General features: G+C 39.5%; 1 protein-coding gene and 1 long non-coding RNA gene across 7 annotated transcripts in view; one reads left to right on the top strand and one right to left on the bottom strand.

Annotated features, from left to right (window-relative positions):
• Positions 1-21,674, bottom strand: part of ripor2 (RHO family interacting cell polarization regulator 2) — a 61,209-nt gene extending 39,535 nt beyond the window's left edge. For 2 of the 6 annotated variants that reach the window (XM_004074377.5, XM_011481282.4), the window contains exon 1: positions 14,281-14,486. In XM_004074377.5, the coding sequence (XP_004074425.1) occupies positions 14,281-14,359 (79 nt within the window). In that variant the 5' untranslated portion in view covers positions 14,360-14,486. Of the gene's footprint in view, positions 1-996; positions 1,297-14,280; positions 14,487-21,511 lie in introns of those variants that run through there. The other 4 variants (XM_011481281.4, XM_078954588.1, XM_020707345.3 and 1 more) reach the window with 3 other exon arrangements.
• LOC105355140 (uncharacterized) lies at positions 14,552-22,917 on the top strand. The gene is made up of 3 exons (XR_909626.3): positions 14,552-14,690; positions 21,748-21,904; positions 22,750-22,917. It is a non-coding gene; the product is annotated as an uncharacterized LOC105355140 (long non-coding RNA).
• Positions 22,918-23,334: the final 417 nt, after the last annotated feature.

Genomic DNA, 23,334 nt, shown 5'->3' with positions numbered 1-23,334 from the left:
AAACCACACAGCCATAATTTCTTTAATGAGGCTTTGGAGAGAATGAGGAGGAAATGAGTGCATGTGTGTGCGCACGCCTGTCCCTGCATGTGTGAGGCGCACACAAGAAAAGAAGGTTGTGAGTAGAAAGAGCGTGGAGACTGAGAGACCAGATGCAGGGAATTTAAAAGGCGGTCCATGGGCGAGAAGGTGAGGGGGAGTTTGTGTGGAGTCTGGGAACAGAGGCTGGTTCTGCATCTCTGCCGCCCGCCTTGGCACAAACACGTCGTAGCCCTTCAAACAGCTCAGCCCAAACAGCCTGGCAGCAAAGCAAAGCGTTTCCACTTAACCATATCAGAGGCAGCCTGGCGCTGCACTAAAAGAGCATTTAGGTCTTAACATTACAACAACAACAAAAATAAAATAAAAGGGTTTGATTCCCTGAGAACAGCAGGAGCAGTCTGGATGAGAAGCAGCTTTATCTGCTGACTGACTTCTGGTTATTATGCACATTAGAGACAAATCTAGACAACCGCAAGTCTTATTTTTGATCAACAAGCACACAAAAGTATATCAGCTGTTTAAATGGGGGGTTAGAGATCAAAAATGATTTGACATGTAAAGCAAATGTGTTCTTGCAAAACAGCCAAGGCCAATCTCTTCAAAGACAGTCCTGCTTCTGCCTCTTTGTTTATGTGCTTAGGCATTTTTACAGTGGGAGGCATTAGTATTCTACAGATACCCTTTGACCTTCATCCCTATGTTTGTGAAAACTGCTGCCCTGATTCTCGTGTTTCCGTTGCACTTTTAAAGTTTTAATGAACGTGTCTCAAAAGCCATTGATTAGAACATCCTCTCTCTCTGTCAGACAATTTCCTTCAGTGCAATAATGTGAGCATTTCTGCCATTTACGCGTTTAAGTGAGTCTGTGATTGAATGAATGTCGGTCACTTCTCTACATCTAAAGGCATTTATAGCCACCCTGGCAGTACAACAGCGCAGATTTCAACCACTCACCTCCGCAAAAACTTCCCAGCAGCGCCTTCTCCTCTCCCCGTCTACCTGCGCCCCTAGTCCTCCATGCGTGGGGAGAATTTAAAAGAAAAAAAGGGAAAGTGTCTCCTGCTTCCACGGCATTTACCTCCCAGCTGCTCCCGATGCAAACAGCGAATAAAACAGTCTAAATCCTGCAAGCACGGATGTGTTTTTGTTTTCTAATCGGGCTTTTTCCCTGGTGCGGGTTCGACGCTGTCCAGAAAACACTGAAGCGAACCTCACTCGATCCAGTTTGTTTGCTGCGCTCCCTCTGAACCACAGCGACCAATCAGAGGCCGAGGATGTCACCAACGGGGCGGGGCTTGTTCATTTTGCAACTCAGACTCGCATGAATAAAGAGGAATGAGCCCCAACTGCTTCCTTGTGGGGGTTGCGGGATGTGTGTACCCTTTGTCTCTTTATTTAAAATAAAGCACACCAAAAAAATCATAATTTGATCTGATTTGATGGGTAAGATCATCTTTATTGGTTTCCTTTCATAAAAGATTTTTTAAATGCACCTAAAATGTAGTTGGAGATTTTGGGCTAAGGGCAGCAAAAACTCGACCTTCTCAATGTCTTATCAGAATAAAATGTGTGTTTTTCTTCTTTATTTATTTATTTTTTATTTTTTATAAAACCCACATAGATTTTCTTTAAAACATGGTACACATTTATCAGCAGAAATAAAATAAAAAAAGTCATTAAAAGTGTTAATATTTGTATGTATGTATGTATGTATGTATGTATGTATGTATGTATGTATGTATGTATGTATATATATATATATATATTTGTCAGTTTTATTCAGAATAAAATTTGTCACATATAGTGAAATATTTCATGTAATTTACCTAAAAACATTCTTTGACTTGTTGTTGATGTCATTTTAGACTTGTTTTACTGCATCACATCAATACTAATTTCTTTGTTCCTTTAATTGAGGTAATCTTTAATGACACATTCCAATGAAATTTGTGTTTTTGTTGTTTTTGACATGTTCTTGTGGCATTTTTCAGACAATGAAGGATGAATATTAAGAAAATTCATCTTCAAATTACATTTCTGAATATTTCTTCATTTCAAATTGTTGTGAATCAGTTGGCCAAAAAAAAAAATAGTTTGAAAAATATTGTATTTATGATACAGAAAATTAGCTGGGTGGGCTACAAGCTCCCTGCTCCGACAACAGCAACAGTGAGGTATAGTGGGGGCGGAGTTCCTCAGGGCCAACGGTCTCGCCCACAACTCAGAGGCGAATTTCTAATAAACTCCTGGCACTCTGCAGAAACCATGTCAGAGAAAACAACGTTTTGAATTGTTTCATTTTCATTCAAAACAAAACTTATCTTAGTCCTTTTTAGGACATTTTATCTCAAACAACCTATTTTAAGTTAAAAAAAACATTTAAAGAGTTAAAATTACTTTTTTTATTAAATAAAGTAGTTCGTTACCCTCTTTATTCTGATATAAATCATTTCTTGCTTGCTCAGATTATCTGTAATTATGCATCCTCACAACAAGGAATTCTTTCTGTTTATCACTCCAATCTTTTGGCCTCAGGTGTTTTTTTTCCCTTTAAGTTCCTCTCCCTAGAAATCAAGCAGAAGATAAATTGAATTATGTGGAAGGGAACGACAAGAGACCAACAGATCCCTTTTTAGAAACCGTGAACAGCATGAATTACAGGTGCTGTCACTTGAGGCTGAGAGGGGGAAAAAAACATGTTGGTGGACATATGAAGCGTGGCTCATCTTTGAGTGCTCCTGCCAGCATAATTGCCCCCCCATAAGTGGATGTGTTTTTCTGCTGAATCCATACAAATCCAATTCAGGGGGTCTGAAAATGTCTTGTCCTCTTCAATTCATCAGTGCTGCATCATCAGAGGAAGGGATTTATAAATGAATCTTTGATATGATTAATCATGCAGGGACAGTTTGGAGATTTTAATCTGGTCACTGAATTGACTGAACATCAACTTGATTTCTGGAGTAAATAAACATTGGTGCCAACAATTAAATACATTTTCCACCATAAACAGTTGTGTTTTTTTCTTGTTGCTGTCTAATCAAAGTAAGTAAATTATGTTTAATTGCAGCACAGCAGGAACAATTGTGATCTGACAGAAAAACATGTTTAGTATCCCAATTTACAAAATAAAAGATATTTTTTCATAGAGAAAAACTATTTTCACCCATTAGGTGTTACCAAAGAATTAAGAGTAAAACCATGTCCACACCGCCCTCGGCAATGCGCATTCAAGCTGCAACTTCCAATGAAAAGTCTATGTAAACGCACATAAACCTGTGTTTCGGGCTTCCGTGTTCAAAACTCTCCCGTTCATATGTGGCTTCCTAAGTTTCTACAACCGTGTTTAGGTTCCCGTTGAACTTTGACCAATCAGAGACTCAGATTTGGTAGTGACGTATGGATGGCGTTCCTTTTCATTTGTGGTAGGTCCAACGGTTAGAAAATTGGTCTTAAAGGACAAATTAAAAAATGCAGTTTGTGCTCCGCTAGAATTATATCACAAGTATTTCATAAATCAGACTAGAGCTGTGAAGGAAAAAGTCTGGAGCAAAATTTATGGGATGTGCTCCACTTCAGCATTTCGCTCCAAGCCTCTTCCGAAGGTAGTCGGCAGACATGCGCAAGTAAACATCAGCAAACAAATAATAATCAGAAGCCCCTCCCTGCTTGTCTAATGTAAACACCATGGGCTATATTTGTGTTGAAGGACACGCGTTTAGCATGTTTTTGAATGCATGTCAAATGCCTGGTATAGCATTTAGGTTAACAATGAATATTTGAGGAGACCAAAAGTATTTAAAAGAAAACATTGAATTTTTTTGTTACTTTATGTTCTAAACATCATAAAAAGACCGTTGCCAGAACAGTTCCCCTCATTTCTCTTTGTGATGTAGTTTGAAATGGTACAAAAAATGCTTTTCTCCTCGCATTGAAAGAAAATCAATGTGTTCAGAAAACACATAAATCAGATGTGGACTCGGGCTCCTTAACATGTGAGCTAAAAAACAAAGGCACAAGTGAAAACAGTGAAAAAATAAAGTGCTTAGTAACACGGTTTTCAAAAATTAAACAAGGAGTGGAACATGCTTGACTCCTTAACTTAAAGCTAATACACTTCAGTTCACACCCCCTTGTCTTCCTCACTCCTCAGCTGTTGGAAAACTTGGCCTCTAATTACGGTTTTTATAAGCAACCCCTAACCAGCAACTATATTTTCACATGAGCACTGCGAAGGAAACATCAGGCACACCAACACACAGGACCACAGATGTCCACAGATCTAAAGCTAGAAGTTGTTAGTTAACAAGACGGTCGATTGAAAGTGACTGTCCGGATAATCTGCAGTTTAGCTTCTCTGCGGTTCACTGAAACACAACACAGTTATCACAAAAATTGGTCGATAAATTAACATTATTGTACTGACAAGAAAGAATATCTTTATTCTAAATGTGTTGAAAGAATATAGTGGCCTATTCCTTTATAAATAGTTACGTACATTTTCGGAGAAAAAAACAAACAAATCCCTTTTCCTGGCAGTTTGTCTCATTAAACTCACTCTGACACCACTCATAACATCAACTACATTAAGTTTGCTTGTTTTCCTTCTGCATGCGTGTGTTTTCTCCAGGCACTCCGGCTTCCTCTCACAGCTCAAGATATGGATCACAGGTCATTTGGTCTAAATTGCCCCTAGGTGTGTGATTGTGTGCCCCTGGAATGGCCAGCCATCCATCCAGGGTGTAGCCCGCCTTCGCCCAACATTGGGTGGGACAGTATCTCTCCATGACCCAAATGAGGACTGAATGGGGGGATTAATAACAACAATGAGAAGTAGCAAAATGTATTTTTCATTTCTAATTTTATTTTTTTGCTTCTGGAGTTATACTAAGTCCTTCAATTAATAATACTTAAATTGCTTAAACTGCTTTCTGGCACTTGGTTATTTTCCATTTCCTTTTTTGTTTAAACTTCTCGTCTTTATACTTTGCCTGCAACTCTGATTGTGATCTTATCGAAGAAAACTGTTTTGAAAAATCTGTTTAACAGAATGGCAAAAGGGTTATCAGTACTGAAAGGAACGTGTGCGTTTCTGCATCGGGTTTCCAATGGTGTGTAGGTCGACTGATTGTTTGGCTGAGACCAAGGTCACGGAGCCAGATGCAGTTCACCAGGTCGCCTGTGGATGGCTTGTTGGACATCTTTTACTTTTGTGGCCCTATTTCACCCACATTCAAAGGAAATAATATCTTTAGACATCTTTGGCAAATTCTTCAATAATAAAAGGTTAACCAAGTCCAGTTGAATGCTTTTTTTAATCTACCACTTTACACTTAAAAAGAAAAGTTTGTGTAAGCTGTTGTTTTTAACAGAATGGTGCAACATTTGCTATACTACCAAAGAACCTACTGATGTTCTGTTCTCGGCCCTGCTTGTAAAGAAGATCCTAGTATGTCCACCTAGAGAAGGGGTCCCCAAATCCATGCCTCGAGGGCCGGTGTCCTGCTGGTTTTCCAGGATCCCTGTCCTGCTGATTACCTGCATCAGGTGTGTTTAGCCAATAAGGAACTTCAATGGCAGGTTGGTTGGAAAACATGTAGGACACTGGCCCTCGAGCCCTGGGTTTGGAGACCCCTGATCTAGAATTTACCGAAACAGAGACCATGTCCTTCTCTCCAAACGATGTTGCTCAGACTTGTTGATCCATAAAGCCCAATCACATCCAGTGCCTCAAAGAATTCAGTCCAAATCTCATGTACTTCCCACGGCTTTTATGAGCTTTAGCTCCATCTCCATTTCCGGTACAGAAACCCATCTCCTCCCGTGCCAAAATCCCATATACAGTGTGTTATGGACAAAACTGTGGGGGATGCAATCCTCTTTTGGTGAGACTATCAATGGCAGAACACATCTCAAATTTAAAACAATCATGCGGCTGGATGAGCCTCTTAAAAGGAAACCAAAGAGCAAAGAAATAGAAAAGCTAAAAGCTCCACAAAGAGCTGATGAAGATCTCATAAACTCTTCTTTAGAAATCTTTGTACTTCTGATCAAGAAATCTTGTCCTGACAGTGATAGAGAAAAAACCTTTTTGGGGGGCTGTCATTGACTCCAAGCAAGTGGAAACAACTTCCACAACTTTACAGCAGGGTATCCAGGTTCCTTTAGAATTTAGTGGTTTTGTAAATTCTTCTCAAAGCACAACACAAACTGAATTAGAAAAGCATTGTGTTACAAGCAGCACAACTCAACAGGCTCCTTGTTTTGTTCAATTAAAAATTTCTATTTTCTTTACAAGTGGAACCAGCTGTTGGGAGGGGGGGGTCTAAACTTTCTATCATGTTATTTCTCCCTGAAGAGACCTGGGTGGTCTGTCACGGTTCATGCTCGGCACAGGTTTACCTCGCTGTGAAGAGGATCCAAACCACTGGGTGTAAACCTCACATGCTGTGCCACAGCACACTGCCATGGTATCCTCCAGGGAACTGCACTGAAAATCTTAGCAGGGCGACAAAACTGAATTTATAGGTAAACTACATATAGCATACATCTGTGATCAACTAACTGAGAGAAGTTCATGCGTGAATATGAATTCTTCTCAGACAGAATTCTGATTTTGTCCCAGGTGGCTAAGTGAATTGTTAGGGTTTCACAAAAGATGGTGTTTTTCTTTTAGTTCCTCCTTGCATCCTTTCTCCTTACTTTTAGAGGAAGCTGCAGCCCGTGATGATTGCTGAAGTCTTTTGGCTGAAGTAGGTCAGTGGAGCCAACTGTCAGAAGCAGGCAGACAGAGATGTGGGGCAGCAATGAGCCAGCTACAGTGGTCTCCCTCGGGTCACAGCTTTCCCCATGCAAAGAGCGATCACTGACGTGCAAACTAGATATGCATTTGCGTTTTTGTCCTTATTCTGTAAGTAACATCTGTGGTCATACAGTGGAGGTGAGTGTGTGTGCGCTGTCAGATAAGTTGGTAAGGTTATCCCGATCAGTAGCAGTAGAGCAGGTCTTGCAAATGAGGCGGGTTCAGATCACTTTCCTGTTGATATCTGTATTGCCTCATACTTTCTGGCACAAGATGTGCATTTTACAGAAAAACTGACATAAAAACTGCTTAACTTGAGTCACAAAAACATACAGATCTAGCAAACAGTAAAAATCGCTGACCTAACAATTGACTCTTTCATCTGCAACAAAGCGAGCAATTATTATATTTTTATTTTAAAAAAAGTCTTAAAATGTCTATATAAGTCAAATTTAAAGAGAGAGTAATATACAAAATTAGAATACTTTGTCCTGTATGATAGTAATTAAGTTTGCCAAAAAATGAGTTTGCCTCAATTCGGGAGCAAGTACATGCAAAAGGATTTTGAAAGAGTTAAGGGTAAGACATTCAGCTGTAGGTTGTTGTTGCTTTTGTGGAGCAAGACTGATCCTGTGCTTAGATAGGCACCTCGTGTGCTCAGATTCTGTTTCATTTGCTGCACAGGGCAAGTTCAGACAAGAGCCCAAGAGAGAAATGGATTTGTGAAATCCAACCTGGCTTCTCGTCTTTCAGTCTCCTCCTGGAGCTCTGTGCATCAGCCTGCTGCCTCGTGTGGTACGCGTGTGATCCAAGATCTCTCGATCTCTTACGCCCTCTGGTCAAGAGCTGAGCACTTGTAGTGTAGATGTGAAAAGGATTTCCCCTTTGTTGTGATGAAAGTCCTCTGATGAGCAGGTAAATCATGATGAAAGACATTTTTGTAGTTGTAGATTAAATTTTTTATGTGAACTTTGAAGACAAATTCCCAATAAACAAAAGCTTTTCTTCAAAATCTTCTAAGAAGATGACTGAACTGACAGAAGTGCTGCCACTTGTTACAACTGAAATTCTCAAACTGTGGGAATTCACTGCCTTTGGTCCTTAAAGACCAACTCTGATCATCTTTTAAGCTGCTTTAAAGGCATTCCCAGTGATATTTTAATTATGATTATGCAATTTTTGGACAAAATGAACAAAACCTGCAGAGCATCAGTAATTCATTAAAAAAATTCACCTCTGAGTTGGGGGCGGAACTGAACTTTGCATTTTTGTCTTCCACCATCAGAAAAATGGCTCAAAAACATGTTAAAAACACCAAAAACATCATTTTCAGTGGAGTAGTCTTGTTGCACAGGTACTGTGTCAAGTTCTGATTTCTGTTTATTTTTTTAAATATCAGAAGTTGTTTCAGGTTTGCACTTCTGCCTTGAGGTAAAGTGAAAAGCTAGGGCTTTGGAAAGCAAAGGTGAAATTGCATTTGGGTTACTCATAGGCATTGGTTTATGCCACTGTGCAAACTACCGCTTTCAGAACACATGTTCCTACACACATTAAAGTCTCTTAGGTCTTAATGGTTAACCAAGACAAATATGTGAAAAATTCACATTAAATTTACTGTCATGTCAATTACTTCAAGAAGCATCATATGCATTTACATCCCCTTTAGTAACCTGTTTTGTTTTTTTAAACCCGGGTGCTGGAAAAATCAGCTTATGAGTTTACATGGATGGAAACAATCTGGTTTCTACAACCTCAAATGAACATCAGAACATGGAACACCTCAGGAAACTGTGGTTTTACTCTCAGCACACCCTCTGTACTGAACCATGACAAAAACACAACAGAGATTTGAGAGCAGCACACAGCTATTTATATTCACGGTCTGTTTATCTCAAGTCCTGATACGCAGCTTCAACTATAAATGGATCCCTTTATTTCTTCTAGGTGAACGTTTTTGTTGCCGGCCAGACTGTCCATAGCCCATTTTTTGCCTGTATGTAAGGCAAGAGTCAGTGTTGACAAAGTGTTATTATGCAATTGAATTAAAAATAGCTCTGTCTTGTTTCACTCTTACAGGACAAATTTACTATTTGCTTGTCTGGGGAACTGTGCCATGGTTCACTCCTGTAGAAAGACCAACCATTCTATAGCTGAGGGCAAATGTAAAGCCATCACAGCAAAGATGAGGGGTCTTCAAAAATACGTAAACAAATCTAGTGTCTACAAACTCGTGTCAGGGATTTAGAAAAATCTGGTTTAAGAAGCAGATTTGAGATGAAGCACTTTCACCTCTGATTTGAAGCTGGTTCAAAACTTAAAGTAAGTGAAGCCAGTGGACCTCAGAAAGTGACAGCTCAGAAGCCCATGTTCAACAGTACACTGTAGAAGTAAACCAAACCTAAGGTGTTACATATCTTGGCAATCCAGTCTAATTACAAAAAGTAAGTCGGACTGTCGTGATTTGATGGCGCCAGTAAACACACCCCATGTTCTTTATCACAGACAACTCCAAGAAAAGATAAGCAAATAATAGCTATTGAGCTCAACAATGAGTGGTTTTATCTTAAACTAATGGCCCCTGGAGGAATGGTAACACATCCTATTGCACAAGGAATGGGAAGAACAGAAGGCATTCCCGCATGAAAGCAGATAAGCTTCTCCAGAAGGCCCAGGACAAACTGTATTAGAAACAGAAGGAGAGGTGCAGCAGAAAGCATTCAAATCAAAAGCAATGGGAGTTTTTCCATTGTGACTCTCAGAATTTCAGGTGTAACTTATGCAGTCTTGATGCATCTTGAAAGTCTAGAAGTGTTTCTAATAACCACTCACAGCTGAAAGCAGCTCTGTGTATTTCTGATCTGACCCAATTATTCAAACACATGGTTTATTTTAACATCAAACATCAACCTGCCGGTTCAACTCTGGCGCCGTCTTACTTAGCTATATTTTTTACTTTCATTGAAGCCCCAATGCTGCTGCTATCCTGTGGGACACCCCACTCAAGAGCTTTTGCAAACAATTTTAAACCGAGTCAGCCACTCCAGTGAGGATTTAAGAGTTATAGAAGTAAGTGTGATCAATTTGGCCTCACTGAAGCTCTTGTGTACTTGATCTTTTTTATACAATCACTGAACTTTGCGAAACGTGTGTCAAAAGGTTGATTGTGCATGTGTGTGGCAAAGCTGTGATGTAAAGGGAATAAAGCCCAGCTGTGTCTGTGAAGGCCCATGCAAAAGCACCTAATTGGTTCCTTTCAGCTTACAGTCGAGCTGTTCATGAAAGGTTGGGGTTCACAGAGAGGTGAGTGCAATTGTTTTTCTTATGGCTCCATTCATAAAAATAACTTCTTTTAAATCCAGAGTTCTTCAAAAATAAAGACAGTGCTGTCTGAAAATGCTGTAAATTGTTTCATGCATTGTAACAAGTAGATGTGGCAATTTGTCACAAAAACCTTGCAAAATTAGAACATTTATCTTAAAGAACCACTCCAACCCTCTTTTGGTTTTGATCTTTTAATTATATTTATGCCATTTATAGACACAATTTTAAAACATCTGTGTCATTTTTTAGGACATGGTTTCTGCAGAGCGCAAGTAGTTCATGAGAATTTCCCTTTGCAGGGAAATGAGGTGCTTGCCCTCATCTCTCCCATCATCCCTTCATTTACATGCTGTCCTGCTAGCTTATAGCTCCTCACACCCTCACAACATAACATTACCGGTGCAACAACAATGGAGAGCAACATTGGAGCTATCCAGCCGTACGGTTCTGAGCCAGATCCCAGATTGGACGAGAAAAACGAAGACGTACATGGATCTATTTATCTACAAGTGGATGCATCAGAATGAAGCAGGGAGCAGGGGGCTTGTGGCCCACAGTTGTAGGTTCTGAGTTACATTTACAAGCTTCATCCAACTGCATTTTTTGTCTGCTCCTGATTCACAATGATTTAAACAAATAATAATAATAATAATACTCAGAAATGCAATTTATACTATACTTGTCCTCCATCATGAGAAAAATGCTTCAAGAACATGTTAAAAACAGCACTTTCATTGGTGTGGGTCTTGAAAGGAACAATTTTTGGCTTAACTTGAATTATTGTTGGTTTTCCTTCAAAGAAATGAAATAATTTTTTTGCCCATCTTCAGACTGTTCTTCCTCTGGTTTTTCTCAGTAAAAGCACAAATTCTGCACATGATCATAAATAATCTCTGGTATGTGTTCTGTTTTTGATGTTGCAAACACTGATATAACTTGTCAGATCCTAAGTTCTTCAAAGAAAGAACTGGAGTTCAGCTCAAACCCTTTTTATATTTAAACGATAAAATGTCACAAGACATCCTTGGAGCCTCTTGGTTGGTTATGTAATCTGTATTGAAGTCAAAGTAGGTGTGAACAAAAAAAAAAGAAAAAGGCAAGGTGAGAAAATGCTGTGTCTAGCTCTGTGAGGGCCAGAAAAATGAGGTAACCCCTTAAGACTTAACTAAACTCAACACAGCAGTAGAAGTGTGAAAAGTAACCCACCATCCATTTTACAACTTTTTGTTTCAGACAATTTAGTACTGAAAGGAAATAGCTCTCAGTCAGCAGCTAGGTCAGTGCCATTGAGGCTATTCTTGTCACGTCTCCTAATTGCTTTATTAGCTCTATAGTGGCAGAGAGACCTCAGCACAGAACTACTTGAAAGAACAGCAAATAGAAAAAAAACATCTACACATATGGAAGTGTGTGCTTTGAGTAGCTGTTTCAAGTAGAAACCTGGAGCTTCTGATGATCTGATTCACATTGGGCATTTATTAAGGGTTTCAAGATTAAGGATAAAATCATAAAGTGCTGATTAATAACATTAAGTAGAAAGAAATGAAAGAGCTGAAAAGTCATGGTATGATAATGTCAAGCTGAGGTCATCCGTAGGAAGTCTTGCTCCTCATTAGTGGATAATCTGGTAAAACAAGAGTGTGAAAGGAGCAAACACTTTGCACAAACACGTTTATGATTTTTGAGCATAAATGTAGATAGTCACGCTGAGTGATGCTCTCAAAATCAGAGATGTTCACAAGACTAATTATTTTCTAAAAGTTTTGACAAATTGAGTTGCAAATTAACTGAAATGCAAATGGATGATATAATAAATCAAGAAAATAAATCCTTAATTTATTTTAAAAAAAAAAGAAAAAACGTTATTATATTAAGTCAGAAGATAATTTTCTCAAGTCTTGCACGCATCCACAAAACTCTGATGTAATGTTTATCACCAGAAAGAAATATTCACCATAACACAAGATTATTTCCATGTTTTGCTGATCAGAAATGGGGTCTTGGATTTAAACCTCACCTGTAGAGACTTAAAACTCGGCTTGAGGCTCGACCTCTAAGACCTTTGTGATTTCTAGGTTTAGGGACTTGTGAACAGTTTTCATTTGTTTATTCTTCTTTTTAATTCCCACACATCGCTGTAGGAGCAAACAAAAAGGCCTTTTTGAAAAACATTTACTGTTGTTTCATCTGCAGGAATGAGAACAAGACATTAGTTTTACATATAAGTTTTGAATTAATTTTAAAATGATGGTCAAACGTTTGACACTTGACTGGAAACAGTGGCCAAAGGGGCTTTTTGACCTTTTTTTTTTACATTTTAATAAACAAGATCAGATCCATCACCTAACACTCCAGAATAAGTTGTAAAGATGGTTTCTTTGTTCAGTCCTAATGGTGATGAAAGTCGTCGTTCAGAACCAAGTAGGCCAAGGCTGATAAATCTGCATTCAAACGCAACAAGACTCAAACCGTTAAACATAAAATGCAAAACACAGAATAAATTACACCACTAATCCAACAAGCTAATTAGAACAGAACATGCAAGTGGTTCAATTCTGCAAAATTCACCCATGTCTATGAATAAACCCACTGATGCTTGCTGGCCAGCCTCTACGTGAATCAGTGAGCTGTGATTGGCTGTGTCGCTGCAGAGAGTCATCTGGCTGCTTGCTTCTGGCTGAGTTTTTAGCAGCAGAGAATATCTGTGAAAATGGGGTCAGTGGGTACATTAACAAACACAAGACATTAAACATCTAGGACTGCCTTCTTGACTGTCAAATTCAGATCATGTGAGCTGTAGTAGAGCTCAAAAATGCCCCAATATTTTAGTCTGTGCTCACATCTCAAATGTGCATAAAGCATGTCCAGCTCTGCTTTTGTGAGCGTGTGTGGCAAATGTTGAAAATAGCTTTGTACATTTTTGGAAGAATAATTCACACCTAAGAGAATCTGTATAATTAGCTCAAAATGAGTGTAATAAACCACCGCCCTCTGGGATACGTTTTGGTGAAACTCAGGAGGGGAGAGAATGCACAAGACTTTGAGGGACAGCTCTGCACCTCCGAGGTTTTATTGCCAAAAACTAAATGAGAAATTTAGCAGCAGCAAGATTAAGACGGAATGCAGATTTGAGCAGCTATATAAAAGAAAGAAACGTAACTAAAGGCGTTGGAGTTCCTGAAGCTCTCTTTCATTTTCATACAGAAAAGGAGAATGGTGTAAAATATTCCTAAAATCATTCTGTTGCAGCTGCAACATGTCAGTTTAAAGGAACCACTAGGGGGCACTGTGGAGCAGTGGACACTGACATTACCTGTACCTGTGCAACCAGACCTGCTAGCATAAAAAACAGATAAATAAAAAAAAACAAAGCAACAGCATACTAATATTATTACAGAGCTGAATGGGTTTTATTTAGGCTCTAACTACATAACACTGACCGTTGCCTTGGGGATGGGGGGAACGGGGTTTATTAAAAGACAAGTGCATTATTTGACGAATAAAGTGCGAAACCTAAATTAAAATAAAGATAAAACATAAAAACAGAACAATGATATATTCTCACTTTTTACTTTCTCTCAATTACAGGTTGTGACCATAGCTGGCCCTGAAACACTAACAAAAGTTTAACCTCAAGTGGTGCATAATGTTTGGTTTGAAACATCTGCCTGTTATACAAGAACACCCACACTGCAAAAGCCTTCTCTGCTTTCCAAGAAGAGAGAAAGTGTAAAAACAAACCTGTAATACAAACACTGCAATAGAGAGCTGGAGACAAAAGCATGAAGAATTTATGGTTCTAGGTCACCAGAATTGGTGTTTTATGGCATTATACATATTACTAACGCTCCATTTTTAACTGTTTCCTTGTAGCATCTTTGATTATTAGATATTATTCAACCATGTGAAAGTGAACCCCACCCACACAGCTGAGGAGATTCCCTTGAGTCAACCTAAAACTGCTCTTTTTTGTTTTACACCATCTTAACCTCATTCTCAACCCGCAGTTGCAAACCAACCAACATGACCAGCTTGAACTCCCACTGCAGCTGCAAGCCCACCAGTAAAGCTTCACCCACTTCCAGCACTCCACAGCTGACCCTTGGCATTCCTACCGTCTTCAAAGAAGACGTCCTCCGCTTCCTCGCGCATCATTTCATCCAGGTCATCCTCTGCAATGTTGGCCATAGCCATTACTCCTCCTCTTCTCGTCTCTCCAACGTCTCCCTTTGCAGACAAATATGTGCCTCAGAGAGTGACTCGGCTGTAAATCAACTCCAGTCCGGCCAACTTGCTCCAGGCGACAGTCCGATCACCAGCAGGCTCCTCACACGAGTGGGAGACAACTGGGACTGAGCTCTAGCTGTCGCGCACGGCAGTGCTCGCGTCAGGTGAAGCGTGCGTCTGTGTGGATGGGAAAGAGTAACCCCAGCGACCTTCACTGGGTTTCAGCAACAACCCTGATTGCCTAACATCCTGTGCAAAGCTGAAGTGAGAGCAAACTGTTCGAAGAGCACTTGTATGAGTAAGTGTGCGCATGTGTGTGTGAGTGACTACAGTACGGGGAGGGTCGGTGGTGTGTGCATTCGTGTCCAAATGCGGAATATGGCTCTCTACAGTGAGTCAGCTTGAGCGCCTGCTGATTAACAGGAATAATTGGCTTCTGTTCGTGAGCCAGCAGGGACACGGAAAACGGTGTGAACGTCTGTTCCTTTTGGGTGTGTACATGACATGTTTGATGACACAAGAAGCTGCCATTGGCTACCAGTGCCATATAGTTCCCTATATGCAGTACAACTTAGAATGGTCATAACAGAGCTGATAATGTCTTGTCATGTAGTGTCGCTGAAAAACTTCCAAGGCTACATTCACACTGCCTTCAGCAACGGGCGCTTAAACGCCCACTTCCAGTGAAAAGTCTACGTAAACGCGTGTGAATGCACATTTCGGGGTTCCGCGTTCGAAACTCTCACAAGTTACACAAGTTTCTGTGACCGTTTTTGGGCTCCATATACAAAACACGCAGCCATTGAATGCATGTTTGAAGATAAACCAGGTCAAACTTTGACCAATCAGGGATTCGGATTTGGTAGTGACGTATGAATGGCGTCCCTTATGATTCACAGAAGTGTCAGCCCGTTTGAAAATTGATCATAGAGGAAAACAGGCAACAGAACTAAAAGACCTTGTGGAAGAATGTCTGCCCTGAATGTCATGAGTTCAAATCCAGGGCTGATCCATACTAAAGACTTTAGAAATGGGATCCAATGCCTCCTTGCTTGACTGACAATCAGCATTAAGGAGCGATGGGGGGTAAGGCAGGGGTTGACCACCAAATGAGTCCTATGTCTGCAGCTCACCACTCCCCCAGAAGATGGGTCAAATGAGGAGAACAGTGGGAGACGGGTAATTAGACTTTAACTCTAAGTTTGTGCCTGGCTGCAATTCTATGTCACAAAGTCTTTGGCATATCAGAATAGAAAAACCTGGAGCAAAGACTTACTTTGACATTTCACACCAAGCAACTGTAGGTAGCGGACGTGCACTAGGAAACAGAAGCAACATTTAAAAAAGAAGAAGAAGGCCCTCCCTGACTTTCCAGTGTGAACACTATGGGCTATACGTTCAAGAATGGAGGGTCCCATGCTGGAACCACAGACTCTAACCTTCTCAATAAAACAGATTGAGGATCCTTTCACATTGGACTGTTTGAGCCTAATTACAATTTGTTTTACAGCTTTCCTGAACTCCGACGGGAGTTTTTGAGCCGGTGAACTCTAGGCTGCCTTTTGTTTACAAGTGAACTTTGGTGCGGTTCATCATTTGGGTAAAAACAAGCAGACTGTCCAGCGACCCAATGAGAGGGACCAAAGAAAAGATGTGTGGTGAAGGGCCACAGATTAACAAGCCCCTTCAATAGGTTTTAAAAAAATCCTTACCCCACCGACAGATTTTCTTTAAATAAGCAAAAAAATCTACCCATGGGGTGAGAAAAATGGTCAAGAATTGTCATTTAGAGAAAAAAAATCTATCTAGTCACTAAGACATGTTTTCTCAAACTAAGATTGTTTTGCTATTGAAACGCTTTCTTGATAAGATTATTTTTCTTGAAAGAAAGTCTTTGAAAGAAGGTCTTTCGTACATCTTGAGATTCCGTGTTTGCAGTGTAAGCAAAAACACAAAAAAGAAAAAAGCTTAAATCTCAAGAAAACAAATATCGTAGAAGTTGGAAAAAGACTTCTCAGTAAAAATGGTGTAGCATAAAACCAAAGACATTTATCAATATTTGACAATCACAGATTAGTTGGAATATCCAAGGTTTTTCTTCTTCTTCTATTTCTTTATCATATAAGATAATGAATTGAATTCCAGTCTGGGCTGGTGTCCTGCTGAGTTTTGCCCTCAAGGGAAAGTCCTCAATAGGACCCATCCATAATCCCATAAGAATATGTTTTGGATTTTCAAATTTGGAAGAATTTGTTATTCAAAAACTCAGCTATTGAGGACAACCTTACATTCCTAAAGGGATTTCAGACTGAGGGAGGAGGACATCTCTAACTCTGCTACACCGTAAAGTCTCACTATCCTTAAAAAACTTCAACCATTTTTTAAGGAGTTTTTCCTTTCCGCGAAGGAGGGTTTAAGGGCAGGGATGCCAAGTTTAGTTCAGTCGATTTAGTTAGTTCAGTTTCTAATTTACCAGTACCCATTGAATTTTATGACTTCATGATCCTTATGATTTTATGTTTACTATACAATTACCGGTATGAAACCCTGTTGAGATGATTATTGTTCTAATATTGGGCTATATAAATAAAATTGAATTGAACTGAACTATTATCAGTTACTGCAAAAGTAATATTACCAGCAATAAACCCGTCTGTAGGAGATTATCACAGAAATCAGTTTATTCAGGCTCAGTATATGATATTTATTATCAAAATCTTAAAAGTGGAGATTTAGGACATCCACTGTGCATTTAAGGGTGTTTAAAACCTAGAAACTCATGTTATTTCACTTTGAAGGAAAAAGTGTGATTTTTGTGCTAAATTTTACATTTATTTCTATGGATCCTTTCTGCTGCGTTACACACATTATCAGATGTTTGATGAATTGTGAATTTAGTAGTCTTCATCTTGAATACATAAATATCTTCTTCAAGTTCCATTCTAAATGATTAAGCAGCTGCTGAGATCTCTTGTCAGGACCATAGAGGTATCCCTTACTCTTGGACATTCAGAGGGACAGCTGAGAGCATTTGGCAAATGTTATCTTTCAAATGGAAATACCAGTTTACATGGCAGCTGGCTTCAAGACAATTTTGCTGGTTTGTCTGGTTTGTCATTTACTCTTTAAATAAGAAATGTGGTGCAGATATTTAGCAATTTCTTCATAGGAACTAGAATGTTTTGAAATATGTCAGGATAAATAACATTACTATAGATTTTTTTTGTTGTTGCTACTTTGTGGTTTGTAAAATCTTTAAATTAGCTTTATTGTCCTTATGACTTTTTATTTTAGAGAAAAAAAACATACAATTTACAGTTTTGATGAACAAGTATTTTTAAATTGTTTATCTTTCCTGTTTGATGAGATATTTCTTGACACGTTTTCATTTTAGCCCATATTTGCTTAGATGTTTTTTTTAAAGATATTTCAATTTGGCTGTTGGTTTTTTTAACATGTTCTTGTGGCATTTTTCCGATGATGGAGGACATACAGAAAATGAAACTTAAAATTTCATTTCGGAGTATTTTTTTATTCAAATTGTTTGGGGCAGACTAATAAAAATGCCGTTTGTTACGTTGAAAATATGCTGAGCGGGCCACAAGCTCCCTGCTCTGCTCTGCAACAGGGAGAGGAAGGAGCGACGGGGTTTCTACGTGCCAATAGTCCCATCCACAACTATGAGTCACATTTCTAATGAACTACCTCTACTCTGCAGAAACTATGTCCTATGTCGGGTTTTTAAATCATAATTAAAAGACCTGGGAACACTTTTATAATAGATCAAAATATAATCAGAGTGGGACTGTAAAGAAATTGACAGAAGATTTAGGTTTTAACAAAATCCCACTTCCTGTCAACGCTCTTGCTGACCCTTTTTAGACAAACGAATTTCAAACCAAAATTTTGTCTTAAGACCAAGTTGGTCTTAAGACAGTTTATGATCACTTTTCCTTCCTCTCAACCTGCTGTCTCAATATAAGGCTAGAGCTCAAGGGGGAAAATAATTGGAATCAATTTACAATGAAGCAAATCTAGACAAGGCAGCAAACCAAAAACAACAACAGGTGTTTTGTGTCCTGACTGAGTATGAAAAATCATAAATTTTTAAAGACGCTTTCTTCTATTGACTGTGATTATTAAAACTGGCACATCATTTTTACGAGTATTTCTGAGTCTGCATATTTATCTATCCTTGACTGCAGTCGAAACCAAGTCCACTGCACTTAAAATACTCACAACACTCAGGTATCCCTTCATTCTTTCTATTTGCAATTGTGATGACATGATAGGAGGAACTAAAGGAAAACAAATGCTGAGTGGCAACAAGAAATCCCAGACAAATCTGAAATTAGTTAGTACAAGAAATTAGTATTGCAGAATAAAACTGCATCAAAGATTGCCTTGCATTTAAAAATAAATGCCTTTTGCAAGTTTAGCTTTGAAAAGAAATAATAGACTATTTTTCATTTTCAGACTAGTCTGTTGATGGTAATGGAGGAGACACTGGTGCTTGGAAAACAGCCTTTAAGGAGATAAATCAGAAACACAATGACACATGCAAAGCAAAGTCTACTATCTTATGCAGCTTCATCCCACTCCCATCTGTGCACTGTTATAACCATCTCATGTTCTGTTGAATACCTCATGAGTCATGCGCGAAGCAAGTTTTTGTTGAAACCCGTTTATGTGCTTTGCTCCAACAGTAATGCATCTATTTTTCAAATAAAATCTCAATATTGCTCTTTTTCCCCCTCTAACCCTGAACTACCTTTCCAGGCTCCTGTTTGCCATTTCTGTTGTTCTTATTTCCTCTGGAATGAACTTTATGCTTCGGGATACAAACATACCCAGACACTTGTACTTCCATCAAACAAAACTGAGCATTCTCCCATGTTGCCACAAAAAAACACGCTCCTCACAAATACATGTTTGTTCCTCTGACACTGCGGCAAGCACAATCAGACCCTCTTGGTACAATAGTGTTGTTAAAATGTGGCGAAACAATAGCACTCTTTGGTGTCTGAACCAAGCCAGATGATGAGTATCCCGTGGGGATGAACGGGCGGCTTTTGCCTCCAACGCTTCCACTCCACTGACCCTGAAAATAAGCATCTGTACGCTGCCTGTTGATGTGGCCTTGACCATTGCTTATTTGCATAGAGATGGTCATTTGTTAGCATCCAGACTCATTCTGTGTCGTGAAAGGTGTGTGTAAGGCCAGAGAACAGGGGAAAGGATCATTTCAAAAACAGATTATTCAACATAACGCACCAAAATGACTGCCATTGTGCTTTACTTAGCACTACGGTACGCAACTGCCATAAAACATTTTTTTTCTGGAGGTCACCTCTCTCTTGTGGCTGCAGTGACTCATCAAATGTACAAACGTTTTTCTAGGCTTTTTTAGACGATAAAATGTGAACAATAAATCTATTTTCCCTTTCTTTTAAATGGCTCTACAATCGTGAGAAATGCCTGTTTGGGGGATGAGCAGCAAAGCTGTGAACATGGGTTCTGACTTTGTGGTCAGTTTATGTCTGTTTTGAAAAGCTGTGTGCAACATTTGACAGGTGTAAATCAGGGCTGCGTAGTGAATTGGTTGGAAGATGAGTTTCTGCAAACCAAATAATTTCTTTGAATCATCCTACTGAAGGTTTTTGGAAGGTGGACGTCAGATAGAGGCTGGGATGTCCCTCGCCCGTTTGGCAGAACAATTAAGCCATTTTCTGCCCAGATAGTTTTGATCTGACTTCACTCTACTATATATGGACTCTCAAAATTGCCTTTCACTGTCAGACCCGCTATTACCACATCTAGGACATAAGGAGGAACCTTATGCTGAGCACTGACTCCAGCTCCCTATAGCAGTGGAGTTGTAAGGTGGAGAAGATGCATGGATGTAGTGTCATCTTTTGGTGGCTAAAGTATGATGAGGGTTGGAATCTCCCCTCACTTGAAATCAGCGGTTCACGTCAAAACTGGCAGGTCTGTTGGACAAACTGATCAAAACTCCACAAGCTACAGAGAATCCTCTTTGTTAAAGAAACCTTCAGACTTTAAAGATCCGATCCACCACTAAATGGACAGCTAGTGTAGTTTGTGAGACAAAAGGTGTTTTCAAGCTCAAAACCAGGATGCCAAATTTTAAGGTGTGAACTCTCACCTTTGCTCCTTTTACCTTTAAAAAAAAGGTCCAAGCAGTTCATATACTCTAAACTCAGGATCACAAATATAAATGCCTAAATAACAAAGGATGTTGCTGTAAAATCAGAAGCCAGATGATAAAATCCTGATAAAATGATTCTTTCAAGAACTTGTGTACGTTTTTCCTGCAACACCATGTAACCCCCCCCACAAATGTGTCAAACACGAGGAGATGGAAGCGTTTCATGTCCACAGCTTTAATTCAGGCAGGCTTTTTTTTTTAATGACACAACATTTTTCTCCCTCTTCCATCATTCCTGCTCAGCCCCCTCCACCCTGTTTCTCTGCTTTTTCAGAAGGACAGCAGAACGGGATGGTTGTGAAAGGGTGACTGGTTGCCCGGGAAACAATAAAGAGGGCATTGCGTATAAAATCCAATTTGCCATGGCACTCTCTGACTCATTGGAGGAGCACATGTTCAAGTTTCTTTGTTTGTTTGTGTCGCATGTTTCCTCCTCAAATCTTTAATGGAAGACACCAACAAACTACAGCCTGCCCAGACATCCTTGTGGATGTTGACTCACATTTGTTTCATCCATGGACAGCAAGTTTAGACAACTGCAAAGAAAATAATCAAATGATGGACATTATTGGAACAATTTGGTCTTTGGTCAAATTAAATATATTTTTAGTGTTTTTTTTACTTGTTTTTGTCTTGTTTTTGGTCACACCTGACAAACAAAATAAAAACACCATAAGTTAGAGAAAAAAACGGTATTACTCAAGCCATAAGCCAAACTGTAAAATAATTTTTTAGTATAAAAGTCAATTTTGTAGCATCCATTCCTACATATTCAGAGATACTAAACAAAAAAAAAACCTGTGAAGGTTTGGTTGAAGGATGAAGCGTGGTGATTTGAATGAGCCAAGAAAAAATGGCTTAAAAAGTAAAATAGAACAAACAGTGAATACCTACTGTATGCATATCTCTTAGTCTTCATGTGGTGGTATGTCTTGGCTCTGCGATGCATCTCACCAAAAGGCAGCTCTAGGCCAAAACCTCCTTTAATGCTGTCACCCTTTTTATTATTTCTGAGCTCTCTGGCTGTCTCTCCCTGCTGCTATTGTATTCCTCTGTCTTTCCTTCACAATTGGATCCTTTTCTCTTGTTCAGTCCCTCATCCTTTGCTTTTCTAATTCCGTTCCAGAGTGCACAGAGGGCATCAGACAATGACTGTGATACAGCCACCACTCGGCAGCTGTGCAGGCTGTCACGGCAGAGACAGTAGCACCAATGTGGCAGCCTGCTGCTGCCGCCGCCGACGCCACCACCGGGTACACCTGGAAGAGGTTGATGGCACACATGTAAGCATTTCTAAATTGAATTTGCTTTTCAGTTATTTATCTTAGCATTTTACAGATATTCTCATCTACATCATGCAGGAAGTTCTCAAAATGATTCCGCACTAAATTTGAACTATTATTTACAAATCTACATCACATCCCTATATAATTTTGAAATAATTACAACCCAGCATTCTGCTTTTCATCAGCAGCTGCAAACATAAACCCACATTTACACGCTGTGGGAATCAAATCACACCACATGTCTAACTGTTAATGAAACGCAGCAGCAAGCAGGTCATTCGACATTTCATAATCCTTCACTATATTTGACAAGGGGGCATCCAAGCAGCAGATGGGGAGATTTTGCAGCAGGGTGGGGCAACCAGGGCGGCAATGTCTCAAAGAAAAGCCACAGCTTCCTCTCCCACGCTGCCCATTTCATCACTATTTGTGGCCAACACCTGCTGGATGCACAAATAGGGGAAGTCAGTTTTACAACTCAGAAAAATAAATGAAGCGATAAGTTAACAGCCAAAGCTGCAGCTCTGAGCAGCTTGGTGTAGCAGTAAAGTTTGTCTCCATCAGTAGAGAAGTACTGTTAGCAAGCACAGGTGGGATACATTGACTAGTTTTGGCAAACTTCACCAAAAAAAAAAAAACATCTGCAGGGAGGAGCTCAATGTTCTGAGAAGCAGGGTGGAGATGTGGAAGGAAGGTTGAGCAATAGTGTGTAAAACAACAAAAATTCCCTTTTATAGCATCTCTGAATGCACAAGCGCTTTATCTCCTATACATGTATGCAGGATGGAGGGGGGTGAAAGGAACACTTGACACATGATGTCCTTCTGCTCTGGTTATTACAGAAGCTGCTGGAGGAGACCTTCCATCTGATCATCAAGCGTGAGGATGTCGAAAAGATCCTGAAACTCCAGAGTGATGACATCTTTGACCACAAGCCATTCTTTCCTTGTTTCAGTTAAAAAAATCATCGCTGAACTAAAAATAACGCATAATAAATCATGAAACAACTACTTTTTGTCATAGATTTTTCTCAAAAACCAAAACATTTACCATTTTATTACTACAAGACTCTACCTGAAAAGAGACTAAAACACTCTCACTGAGGAATCCAGATTTTTCTGTCCGGTTCATCAGCATTTGAATGATTTTTTTTCTCCCATCAGTAACACCAGCATCATTTCAAGGAAGGTCAGTCTTCTGCTCTGACATGTAGGAACACATACCCGCACTTGTGCTGTTTTGTTAAACTGGCATCTCTTTGAGGGTAATTTACACCGTGCAAAGCTACTTCCTGGACACCATAAGAAGAGTTCTACTGAGAAGGACAAAGAAAGCTGGCAAAAAGGGTCCAAGCCCATTGACAGAGGAACCATGAGCTCATGGGTCAGAGTTAGCCTGGGATTGCCAGTTCTCTCTGGCTTTGAAAT

The sequence above is a fragment of the Oryzias latipes genome, chromosome 11 (genome assembly GCF_053564925.1).
Source record: "Oryzias latipes strain Hd-rR chromosome 11, Olatipes_Hd-rR_3.1".
In the NCBI taxonomy this organism is placed as follows: domain Eukaryota; kingdom Metazoa; phylum Chordata; class Actinopteri; order Beloniformes; family Adrianichthyidae; genus Oryzias; species Oryzias latipes.
This window is presented reverse-complemented; position numbering and strand designations above follow the sequence as displayed.